At 43.1% G+C, this 27,678-nt stretch overlaps 1 protein-coding gene across 3 annotated transcripts; it reads right to left on the reverse strand.

Moving 5' to 3' along the window:
• Positions 1-64: 64 nt before the first annotated feature.
• On the reverse strand, positions 65-27,569 carry CRK (CRK proto-oncogene, adaptor protein). 3 transcript variants are annotated; one of them, XM_023653198.2, is made up of 3 exons: positions 27,174-27,557; positions 17,379-17,744; positions 65-1,810 (listed from the first exon to the last, which is right to left on the reverse strand). In XM_023653198.2, exons 1-3 carry the CDS (start codon positions 27,412-27,414, stop codon positions 1,734-1,736), a joined length of 684 nt encoding a protein of 227 aa, XP_023508966.1. In that variant the 5' UTR covers positions 27,415-27,557; the 3' UTR covers positions 65-1,733. The 3 variants fall into 3 exon arrangements, with proteins under 3 accessions (XP_023508966.1, XP_023508964.1, XP_023508967.1); XM_023653196.2 differs by lacking the exon at positions 65-1,810 and adding an exon at positions 2,735-5,382 and having other exon boundaries at positions 17,209-17,744; positions 27,174-27,569; XM_023653199.2 differs by lacking the exon at positions 65-1,810 and adding an exon at positions 2,735-5,382 and having other exon boundaries at positions 27,174-27,560.
• Between the last annotated feature and the right edge of the window lie 109 nt (positions 27,570-27,678).

Consider the following 27,678-nt stretch of genomic DNA (forward strand, 5'->3'; position numbering starts at 1 on the left):
TGCACTGGATGTGAGGAAGGGACGTCTTTAAACAGGCAGCCAACTGAAACATTAAGCACAATAATCAAATCTAATGTTTACTGAGTACCATGTATAGTTGTGTATCAAACAAGAGGGGCTGTAATCCGAACCACTCTTGCCTGCACTTGTCAAGCATGAGCCTGGCATGGGGCTGCCACACAGGAAGGAGTGCCTTTTTCTACTGGTTACTTTTCACACAACGGTGCTATCTTCTCACCAAGGTGTCTGTCTGGTGACCTCAACCAAACACGTACTTTAAGAAAGCCACCAGGGGCCCCAGTGGGAGTTATGAATGTGGTTTTTGTCCTGTTACTCCTAGAATGTGAGATTCACACGGGCAGAGTCCATTCCATAGAAGCTATCACACTTAGAACTGCTGTAACTGATCAAAATTCCTAGTCACTGAAGCACCCAGCTAAACCTGCCAACTAAATAACCATCAAGATATGGAGTCAAACTCCCCTTTGGTGATAATGGATGAATACTTCATATTTAGAGTAGCCCCTTTTTGTGGCAGTAGAGGTATCCTTGTGTTCCTGTGATACCCTCTCAAAACAAATAATTACAAAACGATGGTGAGGTTAAGCTTGCTATCACCCCACTGTAGGTAATCTTTGGACACTGTGGCAACACTAGCCAAAGCAGCCAAGACTGTGTGTTAGGGCCCCCAGCTATGAAGGGCTCATGGGAACCCATGAAGTCAGGCTAGAGGGCCAGGAGGAGAGTGAAGCAGCACCGAGTCAGTATAGGAACCTGCACAAATGGCAGAGCAACTCTAGGAACCTCAATCCTGCAAACACTAGGGTAGTCCAGAGGTATGCAACAAGCAGTATTACGATACTTTTATATAGCACCAAGTTCATGTTCACTTTCAGTAAAACATAGTTTCCCAGCATAAAGGAGAAAGGAAGAACCCATCTGAGACCTCAGCTCAGGCCTCCACTTTCCTAGTTTCCTTGATGGTACTCAAAACCCTGGAGCAGCCCACCTGCCCCACCAGCTTGAAATGAGGCTAGAAACCCCATGAAGTTGTCCCAAAGGGAAGAGCAGGGGTTTTGAACAAGTTTACCAGAACATGTCTAATACACAACTATTCTGCCCATTCCCAGAAAGCTAAAGTGTCCAAATCTCCCCAACTGAAGTAGGATAGAAAAGGTCTCTCCAAGCCAGTTTATCTTTGACCATTTAGTCAACATTTGAGTGCCCACTTTGCTAGGATTCAACACAGGTCTAAAATCTAATAAATCAGGCCAATCACAGAAATATTGAGGGCATCCCCTGGGCCAAGAGCTAGCTAGCCTGGCCGTGCATTTATTTCTCTTTGCTTTTGTCCTGTATCCCTAGAGGATCTTCAAGCACTGCTCTTTCTGAACTTGACTTTTTTTGGGGTGAGGAAGACTGGCCCTGAGCCAATCTTCTGTTGCCAATTGTCTCTTTTTACTTGAAAGAGATTGTCCCTGAGCTACCATACATGCCAGTCTTACTCTGTTTTGCATGTGGGGCACCACCACAGCATGGCCTGACAAGGTCCATGCCCAGGACTCAAACCTGTGAACCCCAGGCCGCAAAAGTGGAGTGCATGAACTTAACCACTATGCCACTGGGCCGGCCCCTGAACTTTACTTCTTGATGGCTAGTTTTCCTTTGCAGCACCCCCTCCATCCCCCATTTCCTCTTCTTCAGGATATGTGTGGCAGCAGAGCTCCAAATTCTTAGACTCCTCCTGCCAAATTCAGGAAGACTATTTCCACATTTTCTTCTATGGAGGGGGCCTCTTCTCTCTTCATATCTGTAAGAGGAATAAAATTTAATCTGAAGATCAAGGTCACGAAATATAAGAGCTGGTATGAACACTCCAGGCTATGCAACACTCAACATATTAAAACAAGATTTTGGCAGTTGATTTTTTATTGATAAAAAGTTGAAACATGCTTAAATCACCTTGCTATTAAGCTTGTATAAGCCAAAGTTGGCTCTCATCGGAGTATTTTCCTTTATTTTAACTTGGTTAAATAAAGCACACCTTGCTATGTCTACAGCAGTAACTAGATGTTGTGTTTTGGATCCAAGGCAGAATACTGTATAATAACTGGCAAAGACTGTCCTTTACATTTTAAAACTTCACCACCCAGAGGACACAAAACTACAGAGTATAATGTCAACCTTTTAAGTATACATATTCACATCCTGTGTGTATCTGTCTATGTATATACATATATATATGCTTTGAGAAAGGATGGGAAGAACATGCTTAACCTTTTTTTGGTATTTCCTAAATTATGTACCCTGAAAATGTGCTATTCACATAAAAAGGGAGAAATCATGCTGGATATCTACATGAACACTCTAAAAAACCTATTGTGTAACATCCAAACTTCTTACTTGCTTTACAAAGCTCCCTACCACATCCTTATTTTCTTTACTCCCTCATATAACCATTTCTGGCTAAGTTTGATGTTCTCTGTCCACATCATTCCAGCTTCCCGGTCATTACATAATCATTCTTCTTATGTTCCCCTCAAGTCAGTATTTCATGACTTCTGGAGACCTTTCCAAATATCACCAATGATCAATCTCATCATGAGGACCCACAGAGGGTGCATAATTGTTTCTTTACCTGATTATATGATTGTTTGTAGGCTGTTGAAGGCACACACCTTATTCTCTAAGCATAAAACATTTAGCTCTTTTGAGAAAAATATTCAAAGATTACTTTCTTCAAAAGATCACCAAGCCAAACATTTGGCCATATTTTTATTTACTACATATACTATAAACATATACAATACATGCTACAAAAAAACCATTTCTTTAAAATTTAACTGTCAAGAAAGTGTATAGTGTTATAATACAATGGCACATGTTCATATTTTATTTCAAATCGCTTTGCTTATCACCCATTTCAAACCATTAATAGTGAAATGTTACTTAAGGATAATTAAAAATTATCTATTTGCATTATTAACAATAAACAATTCCAACAAATTAATAAGAACTAACCATGTCAAATATTAGTATCCAAAAGATGGGCTTTTGCAGAAATGATTATATAAAATATAGCAGCCAATTTCAGTTTACTTTGCTCTGTGACAATGTACATATACACTTGAATAGGACTCTAGCATTTGCTTTTGGAAGATACTTATAAGAAGTCCTTTGATTTCTTAAGGTCCAAAACTGCCACATCCAGCCAAATCCAAACCCAACAGTTCATGTAATGGCTTCGCACAACCCATCATTGAGAAATTCTTATGATTTGGGTAGAGTTGCATGTTCCACTAATATTACATATGAGGAAGAGAAACAATACAGGCCAATATCAAAGTCAAAGTCAAAAGAAAATACAAACATTCAAATCAGTTGTGGCAAGGGTTTTCTACAAATATTTTAAGATGTCATACTTTCAAGAAAACAAGATTTAATGTGTATTTGATTTTACAGTATCTATGCTCTAACTGAAAATTTAACAGAGTAGTCAGATGGAATTAAGTCTAGTATTGCAAACCTGTTCATTCAACATTATTGAGCACCCACTACGTGCATAGCACTGTGCTAACATTTTAAAAGTCGAGTACTAATGTCTTTATCAAGCATTACCTTAGTGTGAGGTAAAAATATATTAAATTAGCGTCAACTCATTAGTTTGCTTGTGATGATGTATGTAATCCTGTGCCAGCTGGCTTCCCTGTGCCATATAACGTGCTTCTGCACAGCCCTCATTCACTCACACAAACACCTGCACACTGACTGTGCCAGGCATTATGCTAGTCACTGGGATACCATGATTTGGTATATGTTTAAAGAATCCCAATTAACCATTAACCTATGCAAAACAATTAGAAAGATACATTACTTTTCTAAGATGAGGCCCAAAGCAAAATATAAGGTTTTTCTATTGGTCATACCACACGATAGACCAGTGAGTGCCTTTCTAGACTGAGAACTCACTTTGAAAGTTTCACGTTGTAGTCTAAACAGCCTAGATCATTTTTGGTCTCAGAAGTGTATTCTTTGGAACACCTGACCACATTTAAACCATTTCATACTTAAAAGAGTTTGTAAACTAAACTTGAATAGAAAGAAAAAGAGCCAAAAATGAAGGCAGTTTATAATGCAATCTACTTCAAGCACTATTCTGGCCACGTGAAATGAATAATACATAAGTAATTCATGATTGGTTCAAACATTTTTCAGAGCATTAACTTTATCCCCAAACTCATGTAATTTTAACTTGACTTTTATACAAGTTGCACATAAAACAAAGGGCAGAATTTGGCCCCACAACCTTCTATGGAATATTCTAAGTGATTGGTCCTTCCACTCCAAGTAGAAGCTAAGAATTCTAATAGGATACTGGCACTTAAGAGAAATGGCCCTGCTGGATCCCATTAGCCAGAAGTCTATTTAGCTGCAGCAGCAGTGTGAACCTATGGTGACCCCTTGAGGGAAGGCAGAGAGCTGGGAGTTTGGTTGTCAACTCAGTGAATCCAATACTGGCTTAAAGCTATGCACTGAATAAAGTGCTCTGCACGTCCTGCTTGTCATCTGGAATGAAAATAAACACTTATCTTGAGAATTAACCTATTTGTAGGTTTGGGGAAAAAGAATGACAAGGGTTAAAAGATTCCCAAGAAAAAGAATGAAGCATTGACTAGGAAGGAAGACAAATGCTTCTAGTAGTGTCCTCAGAATTCTCAGGATTGCACTGTCAGAATGAGTCATACAATGGTCATGTTCTATAAATGAAAAAGCAATCCCACTGGGTACTATTCACACGGTGCATGATTACTTCATGGGGGTGGAAGGAAACAGTCTATTGCCATTTGATAGCATGATTTCAAAATAAAAACAAAACCATTGAATAAATCAGGGTAAGCAGTGTGCAACACTCCTCTCCTGTCCATCAGTTTTCCACAGGTTGATTTGCACTGCCTGAGAAAGGAGGTGAGACACCTACCCCTTCTGATACACTCAGGCATGGCTGCTACCACCTAAAATTGCCAAACCAGAAGTTAACACACAAGCCCTCCAGTTTCGTACCCTGAATATAGTAAATGAGACTAGGGATGGAGTAGTTCAGTCTAAAAAAGATCACAGGTAACAGAATGCTTATATAAACTAGACTGTTTTGACATCTGTAAGAAAACTGTATAGATGGCAATCGGAAAAAAAAAAAAAAAAGATTGTTCCCATCTGTCAGCAAAACTGTTTGTTGAGCTATACTCAGCTGAAGTCCTCATCAGGATTCTGTTGATCCAGCAGACGGACATGTGTGAATGGGAAGTGACCTCGTTTGCCATTACACTCCCCTTCCCACTGACCACTCACATTAATCTTCGTAACCTTTACCAGCTCACCGACCTGCAGGAGGAGAATAAGGAGAGTACTTTATTTCCAGTTATGAACACAAGCTGAAAAACTCCATTCTCTGGTTAGGCATACCCTGCCCACGTGATGGCTCTAGGGCTGACATTACAGAAATGGCGATTCCCTGCCTCCCAAGCCCCAGCCACCAGACTCATTACTGTGGTTAATGCAGGCAGAAGGAAGAAGTGATTTCAGAAGTGCAGAAAAACACAGAGTACAGAAAACAGAAAGGATCCTAGAAAATGCTGTTTTTCAGAAATCCCAAGTGTCTCTGGATGAGCAATCCCAACTAAAGTGAGCTAGTATTCCCTTTCTTTGTACCCACTACCCTTAGCTTCCTGCCTGCCCCACAGGCCCTGCGCTAGGCGAAGAAGCCCCCTCCCCTCACTGGCATACAGCAGCAGCACAATCCCCGAGCCCATTCTCATACACATATTCTGGCTTGCTACTGCTTGTAGAGCAGAAGGCAATCACAGGAAACATACTTCACTTAGTCCCAGGAAATGAAGTGTTCCCATCACCTGCATACCAAGGCAAGGCTTTTCCCACTTGGGGAGGTATAGACCAAAACTCCAAATTCCATCAGCTGCCTGAAAAGCCCCCAGCTTCTTCAGTAAGCTCTACTTGGCAGGTCACTGAATGCCAGCCCCCCATCCCACCCCTCCAGGTAATGACAGACCTTGCTGCTCCCTGAATGGCACCTGGTTCCTGTTCACTAATAATAATGGGACATCATGTTTTTGCTTCTGTTACAAAAAGCTTCCTGTTGCAATGTAAAGTTTTGACAATCTAGGATATACCTCACCTCTATCCTGCTATGAAACTTAAGACAAGGTCAGTCTGATGAATGGATTCACTCGGTGGCAAAATATTGAACAATGGTGAGATAAGGCCCCAGATGTCACTGGACTAAAGAACTTTATGACTGTCCTTCAATTACCAACACCTGAGTTCTGAGCATATTAAGTGGTTTCTAAGCATAACTGTTCATTTGGTTTTATTAAGTAACTAATATTTGTTGAACTTTCATAAAGTGTTGTAAGGGGCATTTTATATAAATTATTTTCTCTTTATTATTTTTTGTTTTTTTAAAGATTGGCACCTGGGCTAACAACTGTTGCCAATCTTTTTTTTTTTTTTCTGCTTTATCTCCCCAAACACCCCCTGTACATAGTTGTATATCTTAGTTGCAGGTCCTTCTAGTTGTGGGATGTGGGACGCCACCTCAACGTGGCCTGACAAGTGGTGCCATGTCTGCACCCAGGATCCGAACCCTGGGCCACGGCAGCGGAGTGCGTGAACTTAACCACTCGGCCACGGAGCCGGCCCCTAAATTATTTTCTAATCATTGTAATAACCCTGTAAGACAGGAATTATTTTCATTTTACAGATAAGAAAACTGAGGTTCAGAGCAATTATATGATATACCTGAGGTCACACTGCCCGTGTCAGGGCTGGGATTTGAGCCCAGAATTATCTGGCTCCAAAGCCTATTTATACTCTTTCTGCTCTACCAGGAACTTTCAAATTATGCTCCCAGGGGCTCAGGGGTTCCCTAAGAACGTGGATAGGCCAACGCCAACTCAAGTCTAGGCCCAGGGCCTTCTCTAGAACTAGCCTGATCTCACTCAGAGAGGAAACAGCTTGCCTACTGGCCTATCTGTAATTTCCTAAAGAATTATCTGAAAACCAGAGTCCTAAAGTGGTTGTGGGGGTCATAGGATGCTAAGAAAGGCAGACAGAAACCAGGGAATATTAGAGAAACAAGAGATAAGATACAAGGGTGAGGAAAAGCAGTAGCTTGGTCTGCTGATATTGTAAAGATTAAGGGTAATGGTGTAAGGGGACAAGAGGGATGGGTGACACTGCCTGCCCATCCTTGCAAGCAGATCTAATCCCTATAGGCTGCTAGCAACAGGGTTCTGTTCATTCCCAGCAATCTTGCAATTCAAAGTTCCTGACATCCACGCAGGCCAACAATGACAAGCAAAGATTTTCATAGTCTTTGGGGAGAGGAAGACCAGGATGTCAAGTGAAAATTTCCTTGCTAGTAAAAACAGTCTAAAAGATTTCTTCCCCAATTCCCGTTCCCAGACTTTCTCACTTATTCCCTTTTTTTTTTTTTAAAGATTTTATTTTTCCTTTTTCTCCCCAAAGCCCCCTGGTACATTGTTGTATATATTTTTTTAGTTGTGGGTCCTTCTAGTTGTGGCATGTGGGATGCCGCCTCAGCATGACCTGATGATCCAGGACCCGAACCAGCGAAACTCTGAGCCGCCGCAGCAGAGTGCACAAACTTAACCACTCAGCCACGGGGCCGGCCCCTCACTTGTTCCCTTTTTAAAATTCTTGCAGTGTTGCACAGAGCTAGGCTTAACAACAGCTCCATAACATTTGACTATTCCTTAGTGAACTTCACTTGTTTCTGACCTGTCAGCTACCTTTGACTCCCCACCCTTCACACACACACACACACACACACACACACACACGCTCAGCACACGTTACTGGAATTAATGCCCCTGTGCTGCTAGCTCCTTTTTATGTTAAGGTCAATAAAAAGAACTTCTTTTCCCCATTTTTAGTATTTATTTGTACTATCTGTTAAAACACTCATGTCATACTAACTCTCTTCTGGTAGCAGGACCCAGAATAATATAAGTCAGTCCCCAATCTTAAGAAAGAGAAAAATGTTTGAGGGGATGTGTACACACATGTCAAAAATCTAAATTGCCGGGGCTGGCCCGGTGGCGCAGCAGTTAAGTTCGCACGTTCTGCTTCAGCAGCCCAGGGTTCACGAGTTTCGATCCCAGGTGCAGACATGGCACCGCTTGGCAAGCCATGCTGTGGTAGGCATCCCACATATAAAGTAGAGGAAGATGGGCATGGATGTTAGCTCAGGGCCAGTCTTCCTCAGCAAAAAGAGGATTGGCAGCAGATGTTAGCTCAGGGCTAATCTTCCTCAAAAAAAAAAAAAAAAAATCTAAATTGCCATTCATGTTATGTTCCCATTCAGATCAGGACAAAGGAGCAGTTTCTTTCTTTTTTTTTTTGAGGAAGATTAGCCCTGAGCTAACATCTGCCACCAATCCTCCTCTTTTTGCTGAGGAAGACTGGCCCTGAGCTAACATCTGTGCCCATCTTCCTCTATTTGTGGGACGCCTTCCACAGCATGGCCTGCCAAGCGGTGCCATGTCCACACCCAGGATCCAAACTGGCGAACCCTGGGCCACCGAAGTGGAACATGAGAACTTAACCGCTGCACCACCAGGCTGGAGGGGCAGTTTCTTTTAAGAAACTGGTTTAATGACATCCCAGTTAACAAACCTAATAACTGTTACGTCTGAATCCATCATTTTATAGATATTAAAAACACACACAAGGGACATAATTGAACATTCTGGAGTGCTGGAAATGTTCTATACTTTTGTCTGGGAGGTTATTACACAGTGTGTACGCTTGTAAACTCATCAAGCTGCATACTTAGGATTAGTACATTTTACTGAATGATTTCATATCTAAACAAAAAGGTGAAAAAGAAAAGGATGTTTGTTCTATTTTATCCAGCTTTTCTAGGTGTTTTGTAGAAGATGCTTCTTAAGGATACATCCTCAAGCACACCATTCTACTTGATACCAAAATCTACGTTTAAACATCCCTCTTTTCTCTCAATGTTATATTGTCTTTATTCTTAAGCATCCCAGGTGCCATCTCAAGAAGTGAAGAGTAGGGTGAAAGGTGGACCAGCCCAGTCCCTTGCTGTTATCAGTACCACAGAACCACACCAGTTCTCCACAAGCAGGTCAAAAATTGATGATCTGACCTCAGACCTTTCTTCTTTCAGAGTTCGAAGGGAGAAATGAGCAGAGGTGCCTATGAGGCAAGATGTTACTGGGGGGAGGAATTGCATGCAGGTTAGACCTTTGGACAACATCAGAGCCATATCTAATGTACACACTCTCTTGGTTCTACCCTAGAGAGTTAAGGCTCAGGAAAACAACACCATATTCTGGAATCCAAATTTTTTTTTTTTACAGTTGATTAGGTTCTTGGCAGAGAGGTCCAAACACCAGGGGGTGAAAGAAAGGCTATGCCATGACTCTGAAATGATTCTGATTTTTAAATGAATAAAAGAGAAAAGTTGTAAGCAGTTAATTGGGCTAATTAACCTACCTAAAGTGGCCTTCAAGTACAAATACTTCAAGGAAGACCTTATTAAAATTAAATAACCTTTCGTACCATATGGACTTTTTCTCCAAAATATTCAAAACACATGGGGACTCCTAGAGTCAAGAACAGACGAGTCCCAAAGGCAACATGACTATCCTTAGAGACTATATGAGGCCCTAGCTCTTCAACACTTTGGAAGGGTGGGGCAGGGAGTGCAGGATGGGGCAGTCCAAGAACACGGTGCTCCACTAAGTGCGGTCTCTCTTCAAGTTGGAAATGGCATCAGGATTTGTGCTCTTCCTCCTCTTAGGCAACAACACACTAAAGCAGAATTTCTGAAGGCCAGACTAGAGGGTGAGGCGGATACACATAAGTTTGAAACTTGGTGTACTACTTCAAAGACAAAGAAAGCAGAAGTGAATACTTGCCCCAGAAATGTTACAACCTTAAGATACAAAGCAAAGTACCAATCAGTGAGTGCAGTAATAACCGTCGTTCTAACACTACTGATTTCAAAATTCAAGTAGTAGATGGAAAAAGAATCCTAATCTACCCACCAACGAAAATAGAAAGACCTTACAAACGACTTGAAGCACTACAAAGCAGTTAACCTTTCTTTTCACGAGGCAGACCTCACTAACTCCTGTAAAGGAGACAGTGATGATTCTTTCACCACTGAGCTCCTGTTTCAGCATCCAGTCAGCTCCTCAGCCTCCCAATCCTGGGCACATCCTTAGGAGCAAGTCTGCAAGTAAATCATGGTGTCATCTGTAAAGAGGATTGAATGTGGTTACTTCAGTTTCTCTACTCCCAGGGAACTTGATGAATACTGGTTTCCTCCCTAACTCTGTGTAGTTCCCACAGTCACGATTTTGGTGCATATGTCGTCACATCTAGAATTGGTCCAGGAGCAAAAGATCACCCAGTTCATCTTCACTAGTGAGTTCCAGTGATAATGAGAAGGAAATCGGAACCCAAATGGCATTAATTTCTGGTATTCACTCAACAGGAGACATCAGGGAACTGTGTGACTGCCCTTGCCGGTATAACTCCAGGTGACTGCTTTTCTAGTTTTGCCCCTATTATCTAACAGGAAAGGCATCAACAATTGTCAGTGTTCCTTTGATCAAGACTTGCTGCAAGATTTCAGGGAGCTCAGGGCAGGAAACACACAAATTCACAGAAATAAAGCCAGGGAAAAGCAAGTACAGAGATGGAATACAGGGGCCTTGTCCTCAAACATTTTCAAACACACCAAGAATGCATTTAGTAAATATTTTAAGATTTGACTGAAGGAGAAAAAGAGTTAAGAAAACTACAGCAGGGGCCAGCCCAGTGGCGCAGCAGTTAAGTGTGCACATTCTGCTCCTGTGGCCCGGGCTTCACTGGTTCAGATCCCAGGTGCAGGCATGACCAGTTGGCAAGCCATGCTGTGGTAGGCGTCCCACATATAAAGTAGAGGAAGATGGGCATGGATGTTAGCTCAGGGCCAGTCTTCCTCAGCAAAAAGAGGAGGACTGGCAGCAGTTAGCTCAGGGCTAATCTTCCTCAAAAAAAAGAAAGAAAGAAAGAAAGAAAACTACAGCAATCTAAGATAGGGGTCAGCAAATTATGGCCCATGAGCCAAATCTAGCTTGCTGCCTGTTTCTGTTTTTTTTGAGGAAGATTAGCCCTGAGCTAACATCTGCTGCCAATCCTCCTTTTTGCCGAGGAAGACTGGCCTTGAGCTAACATCCATGCCCATCTTCCTCTACTTTATATGTGGGACGCCTACCACAGCATGGCTTGCCAAGCAGTGCCATGTACGCACCCAGGATCCGAACCAGCAAACCGCAGGCCGCTGAAGTAGAACGTGCGCACTTAACCGCTGCGCCACCAGGCTGGCCCTGCTGACTGTTTTTAAGGATTTTATTTTCCTTTTTCTCCCCAAAAGGTACATAGTTGTGTATTTTTAGTTGTGAGTCCTTCTAGTTGTGGCATGTGGGATGCCGCCCCAGCATGGCCAGGCAAGTGGTGCCATGTCCACGCCCAGGATTCAAACCGGCGAAACCCTGGGCCACTGAAGCGGAGTGCGCAGACTTAACCACTCGGCCACAGGGCCGGCCCCCTTGCTGCCTGTTTTTGTAAATAGTTTTATTGGAACACAGCAAGCTCCTTTGTTGCTTTGTCTATGGCTGCTTTCTTGCTACAGTGGCAGAGTTGAGTGGTTGTGACAGAGACTGTATGACCCATAAAACCCTTTACTGAAAAAGTCTGCAGACCCCTGATCTAAGGAATAGGTAATGTTTAGGACCTATCTACAGTCTTCCAAATCAATGGAAACAAGCGAGGACAGTTCAGCTTTAATGATTCATGTGCCTCAGAAATGGCCTGAAATGGGCATGTGCTGTACTGGTGGAAAGTTGCAGGTCTTCAAGATTTAACAGGTAGGCTTCCAGGTGAAGAGAAAAAGCATCCCACCAAATCCTGGAAGACGGGTTTTACCCTGTTCTAGTCCAAGGCAGAGAAGATCTTCTGTAGCTCAACAACTGATAATGTCTGAAACTAAGTTCTCCATCCCCTTGGTGAAAGGTGGGGAGGTGATCACATATAGTAGGTACATTTTAGCTTAAAATAAAGAATTCTCTAAAAAACTAATATAATGAACTAGACTTGAGGTTCCCAAACTGTACAGTGTCAGAGGCATTTCAGGAAACTCAGAGGGGTGCCATGAAATATTTTAAATTTCTGAGGAAAACACAGTAATACTTGACACCTGTTATGCCATGTGAACTACTATCTCAAGGCAGTTGACAATTCTGACATTAGATCACACCACATTCCTTTCACAGATGTCTTATCTTTGCAAAGCTGAGTTTTCGCAGTGATAAAAAAACAACAAGCATCTCATGAAAATAAGTGTGGAACAGGAAGTGAGGGTGGCAGTGTTCAATATGATCCCAAGCTTTGAGAAATTGTGTCTCACAGCTGTACACATCTCATTAGTTAAGTAATTGTACTTATTTAAGATTAACATAAAAATATTGTTTTCTTTCAATTGTGTTCATTACTTTTTTCGAATGAGTACTAAGTTATTAGGATATAAATATTTAAGTTGTTTGAACCTACCTACTTAATAAATGCAACTGTTGGATATTTCTTTTGGCCTGGAGAACTGTGAAATATTACTGAGACACTATGGATGCTATGAACCAAGAAAGTTTGGAAACTCTGAACTACATTGTTTTGGTTGATAGCAAGTTCTCCAAAAGTAGAGATATTCAAACAGATGTTTAAAAATCATCTGGGGGCCGGCCCCGTGGCTGAGTGGTTAAGTTCGCGAGCTCTGCTTAGACAGCCCAGGGTTTCGCCAGCTTGGATCCTGGGTGCAGACATCAAGCCGTGCTGAGGCAGCATCCCACATACCACAACTAGAAGGACCCAAACTAAAAAAAATATACAACTATGTCCTGGGGGGCTTTGGGGAGAAAAAGGAAAAATAAAATCTTTAAAAATCATCTGTGAAGATACCAGAGGGCCTGCCTTCAATGCCTGAGAGGCTAGATTAGATACTTGCAAAGTCTCTTCCCATTGAGATTCCATGATTTGAAATGAAGATGTCCAAAAAGGATGGAAGGGAGAGGGAAAGTAGACACCTGCCTCAATGAACAGTAAAAAAATCTATAGCTACAATTCCAGAAAAAGACAAACTGCACATAGCAAGGAGTTGCCACACATGTTCTTACACCTTCCCATCTCATTTTTTTTCCACCTGCAACAAAGGGAAAATTGGGGCCTTTGCTCCAATTTTCCCTACATATGTCAAAATGCCTTAACAACTTAAGCTTCACAGAATTCCACATGGGGAGATGTGGAGTTGATGTAGCCAGTGCTGCATATAATCAGGGACCCAAAGCACTTTACGCCTTCCCCATCTGTGCTCTGATGAACAGGTCCATGCCTAAGCACACCCAAGAAGATCCTTGGTTACTCTGAAGTCTTGTTATCTGTCAAAGGCAAAATGCCAGGTTGAATCAGAGACTAGAAGTCACCCGATTAGCACATTTAAAGATAACATGATTGTTCTGGACAATCTATAGAGATATAAAATAAACTTTAACACCTGCAATTTACAAGGTAAGATTTATCACTATTCCAGCTCCCAAGAAGCCCTGAAACAAAAATCTAAGATCAAAAAACGACAGGTGTCTCTGCACTATTCTAGTGTTATTTCCAGTATTGATCAAATCTAAGATCAAAAAACAAAAGGTGCCTCTGCACTATTCTAGTGTCATTTCCAATACTTCTCCTTCAAAATACTCAGCATATCTGAATTTGTTTAAAATCTGTCCTCATCAGGAGCTCCAGGATGGAACAGATGGTGTCTGTCTTGGTCAGTTATATTCCTCCAGAATATGGCTGGCTGACTGACTCAGAGAACTACAGTGGGCAGAGGGATACCCCTACTTTGGTTGTTAGCTAGAATTAATCACTTCTTTCTACAGCCTTCATCCCTCCTAGAAAAATCTAGTGGGTGGGAAAAGAGAAAATATCTAATAACTTATATTGTAGTGGGAGACTCTGGTCACAACAAATACACCACCAAGGAAACATCCATCAGTAAGGTGAAGGCACGTCGTTCCTGAACACTGTTTTTTTGAGGAAGATTAGCCCTGAGCTAACTGCTGCCAATCCTCCTCTTTTTGCTGAGGAAGGCTGGCCCTGAGCTAACATCCATACCTATCTTCCTCTGCTTTATATGTGGGATGCCTACCACAGCATGGGTTGCCAGGTGGTGCCATGTCCGCACCCAGGATCTGAACCGGCAAACCCCGGGCCGCCAAAGCAGAACGTGTGCACTTAACCGCTGCGCCACCGGGCCCAGCCCCTTGAACACTGCTTTTTAAATTTGTTTTTTTTTAAAGAACAGAAACCCTTTCTTCAAAGAAAATCTTATAGAGACCCCAATATATAACACAGTTAAAAAGACAGTTGCTTTGGTTGAAGCAAGGGAAGAAACCCAGAGCCCTGCATCCTCTTCAGCCTCCCCCTCTTCCCGGGCACTCCTGGGAACTCAGGACACTGAGAAGCAGTCTGAAGACTGCTGGTCTAATATAGTCTCTCCAGGGTCCTGCATAAGTCTAAAATGCAATGATTCTAATCTATCAATTTCAAGTTAAAACTCCACTAAAACGTACCTTGCTAGTCTACAGATCTGGATTTATAGTGAGTCAAACACAGCAATGAATGTTTTTCTTACTAGAATGCTACAGTCAAAAAGTCAGAGTCTCCTAATCTCATCTCCCAGACTCATCTCAACAGGGTCTAGGCATCAGCTCCTATGAAAAACCAGAGACAGAAAGGAGAACTGTGCCTTCCTGCATAGACCGTACAACCGAGCATATGCTATCAATGAAACCACACAAAACGTGCATTGAGGAAGGCAGCAGCACCTTATAAAACAAAAAAACCAATCAGACTGAATTTGGGTATGGCAGAAAAGGCACCAAGGTAGATCTTAGTTTACCACATTTCCACTTCCAGTTAGTTTGAACAACCCATTCAATCTGTCTAAACATCAGTTTTTTTCATATGATGAATAAGGATATCTAAGGTCCTTTCCAGCTCTAGAATTCTATGATGCTAAACTAACACCATTTTTTAAAGTATGTAAGGTGTTCTAAACTAATAAGGGTATTTATACTAACTTGAAAGAGGTCATCTTCAGCAATCAACATATGTGGCTCAAAACCACCAACCAAAAAAGAAAAGTTACTGAAATCATGAACTAGTTTTCTACTCAAATCTTTATTTCACAAGATTTATGTTTCACAGCAGGAAGAGCAGCTCAATCATTTTTGAGCACTAAAGTCTCTAATCAAGGCAGGCAGCATTAAAAACAATTCTCTTTGAGAAAGGAAATGCAAATGGAAGCAAAACTAATGTGATAACTGTTCTCTCTTTGGTGTTAGTTGGCTTGTTCCATGAATGCTTTTTTCACACTCCAGCCCAGTGCTGCAATAAATGTCAAGAGTCACATCTGTCATGTGCACAGCACTGTGTTGGATGCTATCATCTGAAATTAAATGAAAACATGAGACTACAATTTTCTGTTTTCCTTATCCTCCAAACTCTAATTGGGAAAAAGTGATGTGACCTAGGCAAAATACAGTTCATTTTTCATTAAAGCAGGGACACGATACTTTTTTTTCAAGGAAGATTAGCCCTAAGCTAACTTCCACTGCCAATCCTCCTCTTTTTGCCAAGGAAGACTGACCCTGAGCTAACATCAGTGCCCATCTTCCTCTACTTTATACGTGGGACGCCTACCACAGCATGGCTTGGCTTGCCAAGCAGTGCCATGTCCGCACCCCGGATCCAAACCCGGGATCCGAACCGGCAAACCCCAGGCCGCCAAAGTGGAATGTGCGCACTTAACCACTGCGCCACCAGGCCAGCCCAAGGGTCACAATGCTTTTAAATCACAACATGATCTCAAAAAATACACACTTTAAAAACACACATTTTTTCAGTCAGACGTATAAGACTCAACTAACCCTCCTTTGCATCCACTATCTAGAATGTAAAAGAAAAAATTCAAATCCAGTAATATCGGAGACTGATTCAAATAAATTCTAGCTCATTCTGTGGGCTAACACTCCCCCTTAGACAGAGGGCAGCTCCTACTCCCCTGTGTATAAACATGAGCCAAAGAAAACAAAATTTAGTGATTTTAGTTTACAAGAATACACTTTTGTTCCTTCTCTGCTAATCTGTGCTCACATAACTTCACCCTGTGCTAATGAAAGTTACCTACTTGCTGAAATTCAAGTTACCATATCAGTAGGCTCTGAAAGGTGGGATAGCATGCCACTTATGTACTAGTTTTTATGCTGAACCACTAGCTGCATAACTCAGAAAGGAAGAGAGAGAAGGAGGGAGGAGGAAAGAGAAAAAGAGGAATAAAGGAAAAAACACAATGCAATGCTGAGCAAGAGGAGATGGGCTACCAAGGCAAAAATATTACGTAAAAGGCAAAAATTTACTCCACAGGAGGAAGTGGCTTCTTGCCTGTAAAATGCATTAAACAACAAAAACTAAGTAAACCTGCTGCTCCTTGGAATCAATACTTTTGGGTAGGTGTCTCTTCACATCTATACTATGCTTTTCTATTACCCCTGAATTCTTACCTGATGAACACAATCAATCAATGGTAAGGAACTCCATCCCCCTAAAGTAAAAATATTATATTTTTGCGGGAAAATTCCATTTAAGGGCTTTCCTAAAGACCACTTATTATACTTAAACCTGTGTGAGCCCACCTTATTTCAGACAATGATAGAAAGAAAGAGATTAGAACGTAGATGAGAAAAAATATTTTAGGTTAATTTCTGTGAATTCAGGTAGTGTTATTAAAGTAGTCAAAGTATGTTTAGTAGATCAATCAGAACATTCAGTTATACAGTTTTAAGCTTACTCATTCCAATACAGGTTTTCTATAAAAAAGAGAAAACCCAACATTAATTGTCAAAATCAGTACTTAACGGTTCGACATCTACAACAACATCACAATGCTGGTGCTTGTATTCAGCATTCCTACAAAGCTCTAAGAGGTTTGAAAGGGAGACCCTGTAGCAGATCTCTTCTTTCTACATTTTGCACATTATGTACCTCCAAAGCCAAGGCTGTCTTGTCGTAGGCATTAGGGACTCGCTTCTGGATTACCCTGGCATAAATGGGCCCATTCTGGAGGTTAGGGAGCGGAGTGTTGACGCTGGGTTGGGCATAGGGCCCGGGCTCCGGCCCACCCAATGGCTGTGGGTGGGAACCCTCCTGGTTACCTCCAATCAGAGCCGATACTGAGGCGGAGGCAGGTCTATACTTCTCGACGTAAGGGACTGGAATCATCCCCCTCTTGCCTTCGCTGTCCTCCGCATTCCACCACTGCTCTTCAGGCTTATCCCGGATTCTCAGGATGTCTCCTTTCTTAAAGGGAAGATCTTCTTCATCATTCCCATTAAAGTCAAAGAGGGCTCGCACATACTCTGCCTCCTCCTGCCTGAGAATCACTCCACTACCCTGCCTGGATCTGGAAACTGGTTCTATTAATGTTGTAGTGTCCAAATAGTGTATTTTGTAGAATTCCAGTAAAGCAGGCAATGAATCAAACTCTTGATCGCCTATTCGGAGTCTGGAGGTGCTCATTCCTGGAAAAAAACAGAGAAGGGTATTATTTAAAGATGTATTACACTGGAGATGAAATGCAGATTTTTTAAACATTTCCCACACAAATTTAGTCAATATTTAATCAGGAAAAAAAAAATCAGGAAAAAATAACCCCTTCTCTTCATAGTAAACTCAATCACATTTTGTAGCTGAAACATCTCCCGAGAAAGATGCCCATCAGCACCTGCAGCAGAGAAGAACAGGCGGCCATGGTAGACCAGGTCAGTCAGGACATGCTCCCACACTGGATCGGACAAAGCAACAGGAGACTTTCTGTTCATTCTCTCAAAATGCTCTATTGCTATCTCACTTACAGAGTAGTACAAGGTTAAAGGTTTTCTTGCAATCTTCTTTACAACCTCAGGAAATGTAGCAACCTCTCCTTTTTCATACGTTCCAACAGCTATCCCAGGAAGACATGGGAAGAACTTGGTATCTACACTAGGCTCATACATTCCTTCTCGTCACATCTCAAAATGTACAATTCCTAAGGAAAAAAAGTTTTAAGTCTATCTTTTTCATCTATGATTGCTAATCTCCATTTCATTTCTGACTGCCAAAAAAAGCTTAATGAAGCAAAGAACCAAGGAGCCTAAAAGGGGAAACTAAGAAGCTAACTGTTTAAAAATCAGTTCCTAAGGTCTTCACTTAAAACATGGAGGGGCCAGCCCCATGGCTGATTGGTTAAGTTTATGCGCTCTGCTTCAGTGGCCCAGAGTTTCACTGGTTCAGATCCTGGGCATGGTCCTAGCACTGCTCATTAAGCCATGCTGAGGCGGCATCCCACATGCCACAACTAGAAGGACCCACAACTAAAATATACAACCATGCACTGGAGGGCTTTGGGGAGAATAAGCAAAAATTTAAATAAATAAATAAAACATGGAAACCAGATTGCTCCCTTAGAAGCAAACGGGTCATGAAAAAAGGTAAAGGAGGGTGCTTGGGAAAATGAAGAAGTGTTAAAATCCTCAACCTCTGATAACACAGGGTCCAAGGGAAAGACACATTAGGAATGCTTAAAATTCACATGGCACAAAGGTGTGTGTCTCTAGACACAGGGCATACTTCAGAATGTTTTCCCTCTCTATGCTGAGACTCCAGAATTGAAGGATAATAAATGAACGTATATAGGTTCAAAATAAGACACACAATTTTTTTTTTTTTTGAGGAAGATTAGCCCTGAGCTAACATCTGCTGCCAATCCTCTTTTTTCTGAAGAAGACTGGCCCTGAGCTAACATCCGTGCCCATCTTCCTCTACATTTTTTTTTTTTAAGATTTTATTTTTCCTCTTTCTCCCCAAAGCCCCCCAGTACATAGTTGTCTATTTTTAGTTGTGGGTCCTTCTAGTTGTGGCATGTGGGACGCCGCCTCAGCATGGCTTGACGAGCAGTGCCATGTCCGCGCCCAGGATCCAAACCAGTGAAACCCTGGGCAGCCGAAGCAGAGTGCACGAACTTAACCACTCGGCCATGGGTCCGGCCCCCTTCCTCTATTTTATATGTGGGACGCTGCCACAGCATGGCTTGCCAAGTGGTATGTAGGTCTGTAGCTGGGATCCAAGCCGGCAAACCCCAGGCCACCGACGTGGACCAGGCAAAGTTAACTGCTGCGCCACCTGGCCCGCCCCAGAAACACAATTTCTAATGAGGAATACAAACCTTTAACTTACACTCGGCTAAGCACCCAAAATATCAAATCATCTTTATTGCACTTTATACTTTTTGATTTCCAGATAAATACATAGCTTTACAGAAAACTGATTTTTGTGGAGTTTGTTTTTTGTGTTTTTTAATCAGACTTAACCCTGCCACAGGACACTCTTAACATTTTGAGTTATAACCTCCTAGATTTTAATATATATGTATATGTTTGTGTGTGTATATATATATATGTGTGTGTGTGTATGTGTATATATGTCAATAATATATATACGTTTTTATAACTGGGTTACTATCCATAGTTGTCTATCTTGTTTTCCCAGTATAACATAAAAACATTTTATTTTATACAACAAAAATTTCCCCATATTCTTCAAGAACATGACTTCTAATGGCTATAAAGTACTCCCAACTTTTCACTAGTGCAAACAATGCTGTTGAGGGTTTTTGTTCTTATCTATTAATGAACATTTTTTATTACTTCCTTAGGATGAACTTGAAATGCAATAGCTAGATCAAAAGGTAAGAACACTAAGGTTTATGTTGCCAAATTGCCCTCTAAAAAGTTTGTACAATTTTATACTCCCACCGGTGGTTTATGAGTTCCCATTTCCTCCATATCCTTGCCAAAACAGCATTTTTTAAATCATTGCCAATTTAATAAGGAGAAATGTTATCTCTTTTTAAATATCATCTTTGATTGTTTGATGTTTTTCATATTTATTGACTATGTGTACTTCTTTTGTGAAAGTTACTTATTCAAGTCCTTTGTTAAGAGAACACAGCCAATCGACCCTCTCTATTCCTACTAACACTGGCCCACTCATCTAAAAAGCCGTAGCGATTAAGGCTATGAAATAGGAACACTGTGGGAGCCCAGTAGTCTAAATTAATTTGCCACTCTAAAAAAATGGAACCTAATTATTCCGTTCAATCTTAGAAAACACTTCTTACAGAATGACCAGAAAAAGTACATTTAAAATTCACTACTGGGGAGATGTGAAAAGATAAACTTTGGAAGTTAATCAGACGTCCTTAATACAGAACGAATACTGATGAGTACCTTCTCTTTTCACCAAAATAAATGATGAGACACCAAGACACAATTTAAAGGACAGTTACACATTTCTTATATTGCTAAAGTCCATCTGTGGAATTCATGGCTGAAAGCTGTTTTAGGTTAATAGCACACACTCAGTAATGCTGGTTCTCTTTCCAACTCAAGACGCTGAAATAGATGCCCAGACCCAGGACTGCCCATCTATGGCAAACACTCATCAGGTACCAGCAGAACACAACCTTAGCTCCAAGTGCAGGACTGGAGAGACGATTTTGGTTAGGACCAGACCAGAAAATGGTGGTGCTATATTCTGGAGTTTCTCTTCACTAAAGTGGATCACTGATGGAGAGTCATTCTTAGTCAAGTCTAGTAGGCAAGGAGATGCATGGCCACCCTGCCCACCACCAAGTTAATTCAGTGATCCTTCCGGCCAGCAGAACCAGGTTGAGGACATGGTCCATGTGAGTTCCAAGGAAACCTACTTAGCACTGCCTGGTCAAGAAAGCCTCCAGGGCAGAGTGGTAGGGAGAACCCTCACACCCGCAGAGCACCCAAGACTTAAAAAAAAGGTCCTGATGACACCTAGGGAGAAAAGCTCCCTTGTTAGAGTTTACTCAACTACACACTAAGGTTCAACAGCCAAAATGGTTTTCACTAGTCGCCTTTTTGGGACAGTGGTTGGCAGACAGTAAGTGCTGAGTTAAGTGTTAGATATTTTTCTTAATGAACCTAACTCTGAAGTGAGGGAAAGTTAAATGAAAGTCTGTTCCCAGCTTTAAGAAGCTCACGGCATAGTTGGGCTTACAAAGGCAAAAGAGTGTGGTTGGTGAGCGGTGGGGAAAGCAGAATGTCTTAGGAGGACATTATTTTTTCTCCCCTGGCTTTCACTTTCAGTTGGAGAGGTGTTCTTACAGAAAATAGTAGAAACAACAAACTGTTCTCCAATACAACAAAATCGCAATACAAGAGCAGCTCTGACCATCCCTAAACATTTCCAAGGGACTCTTCACTCTAAGAATGAAGGCAACCACTCCCTGTCATCCATTGTTACGGTTCCTCCCTTACTGTACTAGCCCAAGTGAAATGTGTTTTTATGGCAGGGAGGACAGCATTTACAAAAACAAGTAAGACCACTAAGCCAAGTCCCTTAGAAAGATCAGTGAGAGAATTCAGAAAGGAAAAAAACTGGTAGCTCATGTGCCATAAAGGTGGGAAGTTGGTTCAATTCATTTCTTGTTCAAATGCTGCATGGTAGCAACTGGGCCCACTAGGATTTTTTTTCTTTTTTTTTTATTTTTGGCTGGGCAATCCCAACAGATACAGAAATACAAGCAAAACACCAAGGAAAATCTTTGACATTATTTTACCTATAAATTCTTTTTCTATTCTAATGACACTATAATAATTCCACAGAAGAGCTGTTTTTGCACACTGCTGGGGCAGTTAGATATATGAGGAAATAAAGCTTTATTGATCCAAACTCCAGAAGAAGGGAAAGGAGAGGAACAAAACACATTAAGTCCTACATAAGCTCAAACCTCACCACAGCTATATGTTCCAGCTCCTTTTCCCTAGTTCATCTCCTTCCAACCACAAACAGCCAAAGGCAGGAAATAGAAGGGCGGGAAAGGAAGGAGATACAGTCAGTGAGTCTAGAGAACAGAACCCACGACAGAGTTCTCAGAGCTGGGACTTGGAAAAACTCACTGACTTGTTCTAAATCAAACCTGTGCTGGATTCGCAAAGTGCAGTTATGAACTAACACACTCAGAAATCAAAATCAATGCAAGCAGTTAGCTATCTCTACATGTATCTGTACGTGCTCAACTCATTACTTCTAAGCGTTTCAGGCCTCGGGTTACAACAGTTTTTACAACACCACTCCCTGAAGGTTTTATGAAGACCCAAGAGCTCTGTGGGCTAAAACAGGCCAGGTCACTTCCAGCCTGGGTAGCAACACAGGAACTCCATCATTAGCCTCTCCTTGATCTTCAGCACTTCCTCTTCCCTTAATTCCCACACTCTCTCTTCCTTCTCCTCTGCCTATGGTATTCACAGAGGTTGCTTAGTAAACACTCCCTACCACCTGTCCGCTAAAAAGAGGCCACTGACTTCCACCTGAAAAGGTATCCTAAAAAGGTGTCAAGATGCATGGTCTCCTAAGCAAATAAAACTGTAAAAATAGTGGATATGAGCACAGGACTTTGCAGATTCAGATTGAGTGGGTTTGATGAATTCTGGCTCTGCAATGTACTAGCTGTATGAGCTGTCATTTAGCTTCTCGTGGGGCCAAATACCTATCTAAAGTTCCTAAAAGTAGGAGCTGGGCTGGTGGTGCAGTGGTTAAGTTCGCACGTTTCACTTCAGCGGCTCGCGGTTCACTGGTTCGGATCCTGGGTGAGGACATGGCACCGCTCATCAAGCCATGCTGCGGCAGGCATCCCACATATAAAGTAGAGGAAGATGGGCAGAGATGTTAGCTCAGGGCCAGTCTTCCTCAGCAAAAAGAGGAGACTGGTGGCTGATGTTAGCTCAGAGCTAATCTTCCTCAAAATAAAAAGTTCCTAAAAGTAGCTGATAAATTATAGGTGCTCAACAAAAAGCAACTTCAGAGGCCAGCCCCATGGCGTAGGGGTTAAGTTCGGCACGCTCCACTTTGGTGGCCTGGGTTCACAGATTCAGATCCCAGGCATGGACCTACACCACTCATCAGCCATGGTGTGGTGGTAACCTACATAGAAAGTAAAGGAAGACTGGCACAGTTGTTAGCTCAGGGCTAATCTTCCTCAGGAAAAAAAAAAAAGCAAATTCAGTTTAATATCCCCCCAAACCTCTGAATTCCTTTAGAAGTTTTAAATTCATCCCAAAGTCCAGAATCTGCTGCACTATTTCCCAGAGAAAATTCACAGAACCTCAAGATGCTTCTCAAAAAGTTCTGTGGTCAGATAGATTTTAAAACCCAGTATCCAATACCTGTCTCTCTTGGAGGGTCATAATTTTACAGGAGCATAGTAAAGACTTGGAGAAGTCTCATAGTAAATAAGCCTACTTCCTTTTACTGTGGAATTTTTTTTGGTGTAAAATCCGTAAGTAGCTCACTAAAGAACTTCTCTGGAACCACTGGACGGAGGGGTACTCTGATACTGAAGAGTAAGACACAAGGACCACGTTTGTGAACTGCAAAGAAGACGAAGTAAACAAATGACACAGAAGCTGAAGGTACAAAAAGGTGGCAGTGGGTAATCAGCAGTCCCACAGGATCTCCAGAGAAGTGGCTGGGCCCAGTACCACTTTGAAGAGGCAGCACAATTACCACCTTAGCCTCTGCTCCCCAACTCCCCAAAATGAGGCAAGCTTTTATGCTCTCCTCACCCACTAGGGCAAGCGGTGGGAGGCTCTGGGTTGAGCAGGGAACAGCAGGCGCCACCCCATTTCCATGTACTGGATCCAAGATCCTTTCACACTTCCTGATGCACCCCACCCCCCTCCACCCTGGCACTTACTCCCTAAGACATGCTGTTTCACCAGTGCTCGCCAACCCACCCCACACATGCCTGTGAGCCTCTCAAGCTGAGAACAGATTTCCATTTTGCTCCAACTCCTCCCCACAACCTCACAGTTATGTTCATAAGATTAATATATCTAATATTTACTGAGAACTTATGATATGCCAGCCCTACCCCTAAGCATTTAATACACTAAAACTCATTTAATCCTCACAACCTTCTGAAGTCAGTATTACTTTTTCCCTCTTTCACAAATGAGGAAACTGAGGCAGAGAGACGTTAAAGAGCTTACCCAAAGTTACATAACTAGTAAGTGGCAGGTAAGTAAGATTCAAATCCAGGCTCCAGAGTTCAAGCTTGTAACTACTCTCCCAACTTGGTCCTTACTCAGTTTTGTCGACTGTCTACTGGCCAAAGTCTAATGATAGCTCATTGTTCCAAGAGGAAGAAACTAGAGGGAGAAACTAGGACCGCGAAGCCTTCCCTAGAGGCACAGCTAGAGGTCCAACCTGACAGAGCACAACCACGACACTTGACCAACCGTGCCCTCCGGCCCTGGGGCACAGCTAGGGCGTTCCCAGCCATGGCAGCAGCAGTAGCCTGTGGGAGTTAAACACCTACAGTAAGTTAAAATAGACTCACTGGAAAAGGCTGAGAATACCTGGTCTATTCTGTCCCTGTCTCTAAAAACTACATCTAAGCCATTCCATACAAATTCTATGTATTATGTCCACAAAACATACTATATAATCCTAAGCAAAAAGCTCATTTTTCCATACTCAATTTGCCAAATAAGGATTTTAAAAGCCTCTTCAGCATTGACTTTTGGATAGCAGATGTATATTGTCTGAACACTAAAGCGGGTTTCTTTTTGTAATCCTTTCCTTTTGGTTTTTAAATAGAACCTGTTATCCTAGGACAGAGACAAAAGCATTCAGTCCTCCACGTGCACTGCTGAGATCTCAAAACGAAACTGGCTTTGACAGAAAAGAGTACAGTGTAATAGTGTCAGCTCTCAGCTCAGAACTCTTAGGTTCAAATTCTGGCTCAGTCATTTACCAGCTGTGTGACCTTGGGTAAATTACCGAATCTCTGACTCTCAGTTTCCTCATCTATAAAATGGAAATATCTTAATAAATGGAGATCACAGGACCTTCCTCACTAGATTGTTACAGACAGTAAATGAGACAAGGCACATAAAGCACTCAGCAAAGTACCTGGCATAGAATAATCAAGTCAATAAAGGTTAGCTATTAATATTGTATATGCCTTTCTAAAATTCAAAAAAGTCCTCCGTGCGGTTTCAAAAGGAAAAGAGCTTGATGGAGGAGGGGGAGAACAAAGAATAAGATATCTTTATAACGACAGCAACTGAGTCAATTGTCCTATGTGAAAAGAGGGTACATGACACAAAGAAGAATTACCACGATGCCCATGAAGGTTCCACACCCCCTCCACAAAGTCTGGCAATCTTCACCTTCTCTCGTAGGCCAAGGATCTGAACTCATGTGTGTTATGAAAAGGTGGAGCTCAATATCCAGGCAGGCGCTGACATATAAAGTCATAAGCCAAGGTATGAAGAAAGCTCAAACAAACCTGCCTGCTGCCATTTCCAAATTTTGCAACCAACAAAACACATACACATACAAAAGGGTGAGAACCGAGCTTCGGTGACAGGTTGCCATCATGTCACTGAACTACAACACAAAAACCCAGATACCATGCAGGTGGTAAAGAGTAAAATATACCTGGTTTAGGGCAAATATATGTTACATCAGTATTCCCATCACACAATATAATGCTATTAAACCAACTAGACTGTGAAAGATCCAGGACAATTTGTAGACTAAAGATCTCACACTCTTTTTAAAAATTAGTGTTAACAACAAAGAGACTGACTATCCCCCCATTTCTGGCCAGAGTGAATAAACCTAAGTTAGGGCTATCCTAAAAGGGCATGTCTGCAAGGCTGGCTCAGGAGCCTCCTAATTCACATGAGACTGGCTTGGTCAGGAGGAAACTGCTTCAACCTGGGAGCAGTGAGAAGGCACCAGGACTCTAGGCGCTGTCATGCAGATAACGCTAACCTCAGAATTACTCTGTACCTCGCAAATCTCAAGTACTATGTGCATAAACCTCCTTAGCATTCCCCAAACAACTCCCAGGGCATGGGTAAGACAGTCACACCTCAATGATCCTTGGCAAGGAAGACCCAGTGCAGATTAAATTCTCAGAGAACCAGCTCGGTGGGGTCTGTTCCCAAGATCTAGGAAGACACAGCCCACAGGCCCAACCTACTGAGCAAGGAGAGGCCCTAAAGTACAAGACCAACAATGTTTTAAGTCCAAGGAAAAATGAAGAGCCATTCACTTCCAGGAAAGGGATTGTTTCCATTGGGTTATTTCTGGTTTATTTCCTGAAAAAAATCTTTTCTCCATTGAACACTTTGAAAACTAGAACCCCTAACTGCGGAGGCCAGTCTCTGGACACTAAGCTCTCTGGGACACAGTCAGCTGGGCGTCAACTTATCCCGGGCTGATCGTAGAGGGCTTTCTTCCATCACCAAGGCACTTAGCTCACCACCTTCGTCCTCCTCGGGGGAAGAGGACGGTAAAAGTATTCTGGAAAAATGCCCAAGAAAGGAAAAAGCTGACCGGTTTCCTGAGGGTGTCTCCATCCCTCCCGGCCAGTATGCGGTGACTTCCTACCAAAGGCCACCAGGGGAGTATAGCCAAACCCGGCTCTCCAACACTGCAGGAAATGTTTCAAGCCTAAAAAGCCACTTGTAGGATTATCGGATTCATTCCGGGCACCGCTGCCAAGTGATGCCCCCGCAGTGCCAACATCCCCCTCAGTCCTTTGTCCCCACGTTGCCCGGCTCTGCCCTTGTGCCTGGCCCAGGCGCTAGCCCCACCCTGGGGCCGAGGCAGTTCCCCTTCCCCTGGGCTGTCCTCCCAAGTCACACCCAGAGGCCTGGGTCAGCGGCTCCTCCTCCCCCACGCACTCCCGCTCGTCCGCGGACCCAGCCCCGGCAGCAGGCTGCCCCCTGACACGGTCACTCCGGCCCTCTGCCCACGCCCCTCGTAGGGGTCAGCCCGCGAGGAGCAGGCGGCCAGGCTGGGGCGTCCCGCGGCCCTCACCCCCGCCCGGGGCCTCCCGTCCCGTCCCGTCCGTCCCTCACCGGGCGGAGGCTGGGCGGGCGACGGCGGCAGCGGCGGGCGCGGGCCGCTGCTGTTGATGATGTAGTGGGAGACGCGCGAGTTCTCGGAGACGCTGAGCACATAGTCCCCGGGGCTGGTGCTCGAGTCCCGCACCAGGAACACCCCGTGCCGCTGGCCCTGCAACAGCGCCACCGCCTCCTGCCGGCTCAGCCGTCCCCAGTACCAGCTACTCCGCTCCTCCGAGTCGAAGTTGCCCGCCATGGCCGCCTCCGCGCCTACACGCTGGGCCGCCGCCGCCGCGCGCGCCCCTCCAGCCCCGGCCCCCGCCGCCCAGCGGACCGGCTCGGGTCTCAGCCTCACAGCAGCGCCCGAAATGGCGGCGGCGGCCGCGGGCCTTCCCCACCGGAAATGACGCGCTCCCTGCCCCCGGGAGGATGCCGGGAAGGGGACCGCCGCCCGCCATTGGGAGAAGGGCTAGGGAAGTCCTTGCGTGCTCACTGCGCATGCGGCCTCATGAGCGTCGCC

Source organism: Equus caballus, chromosome 11 (assembly GCF_041296265.1).
Source record: "Equus caballus isolate H_3958 breed thoroughbred chromosome 11, TB-T2T, whole genome shotgun sequence".
NCBI classification, from domain to species: domain Eukaryota; kingdom Metazoa; phylum Chordata; class Mammalia; order Perissodactyla; family Equidae; genus Equus; species Equus caballus.

Bases quoted from the DNA above. Each gene is read 5' to 3' on its own strand.
- CRK (XM_023653196.2), bottom strand. From the start codon at position 27,414: ATGGCGGGCAACTTCGACTCGGAGGAGCGGAGTAGCTGGTACTGGGGA. The intron at 17,745-27,173 runs GTGAGGGACGGA...GTTTTTTTCCAG, and splicing joins GCCCGCCCAGCCTCCGCCCG to GAATGAGCACCTCCAGACTC. The intron at 5,383-17,208 runs GTACATAATGTG...CTCCTCCTGCAG, and splicing joins AGACAGCCTTGGCTTTGGAG to GTCGGTGAGCTGGTAAAGGT.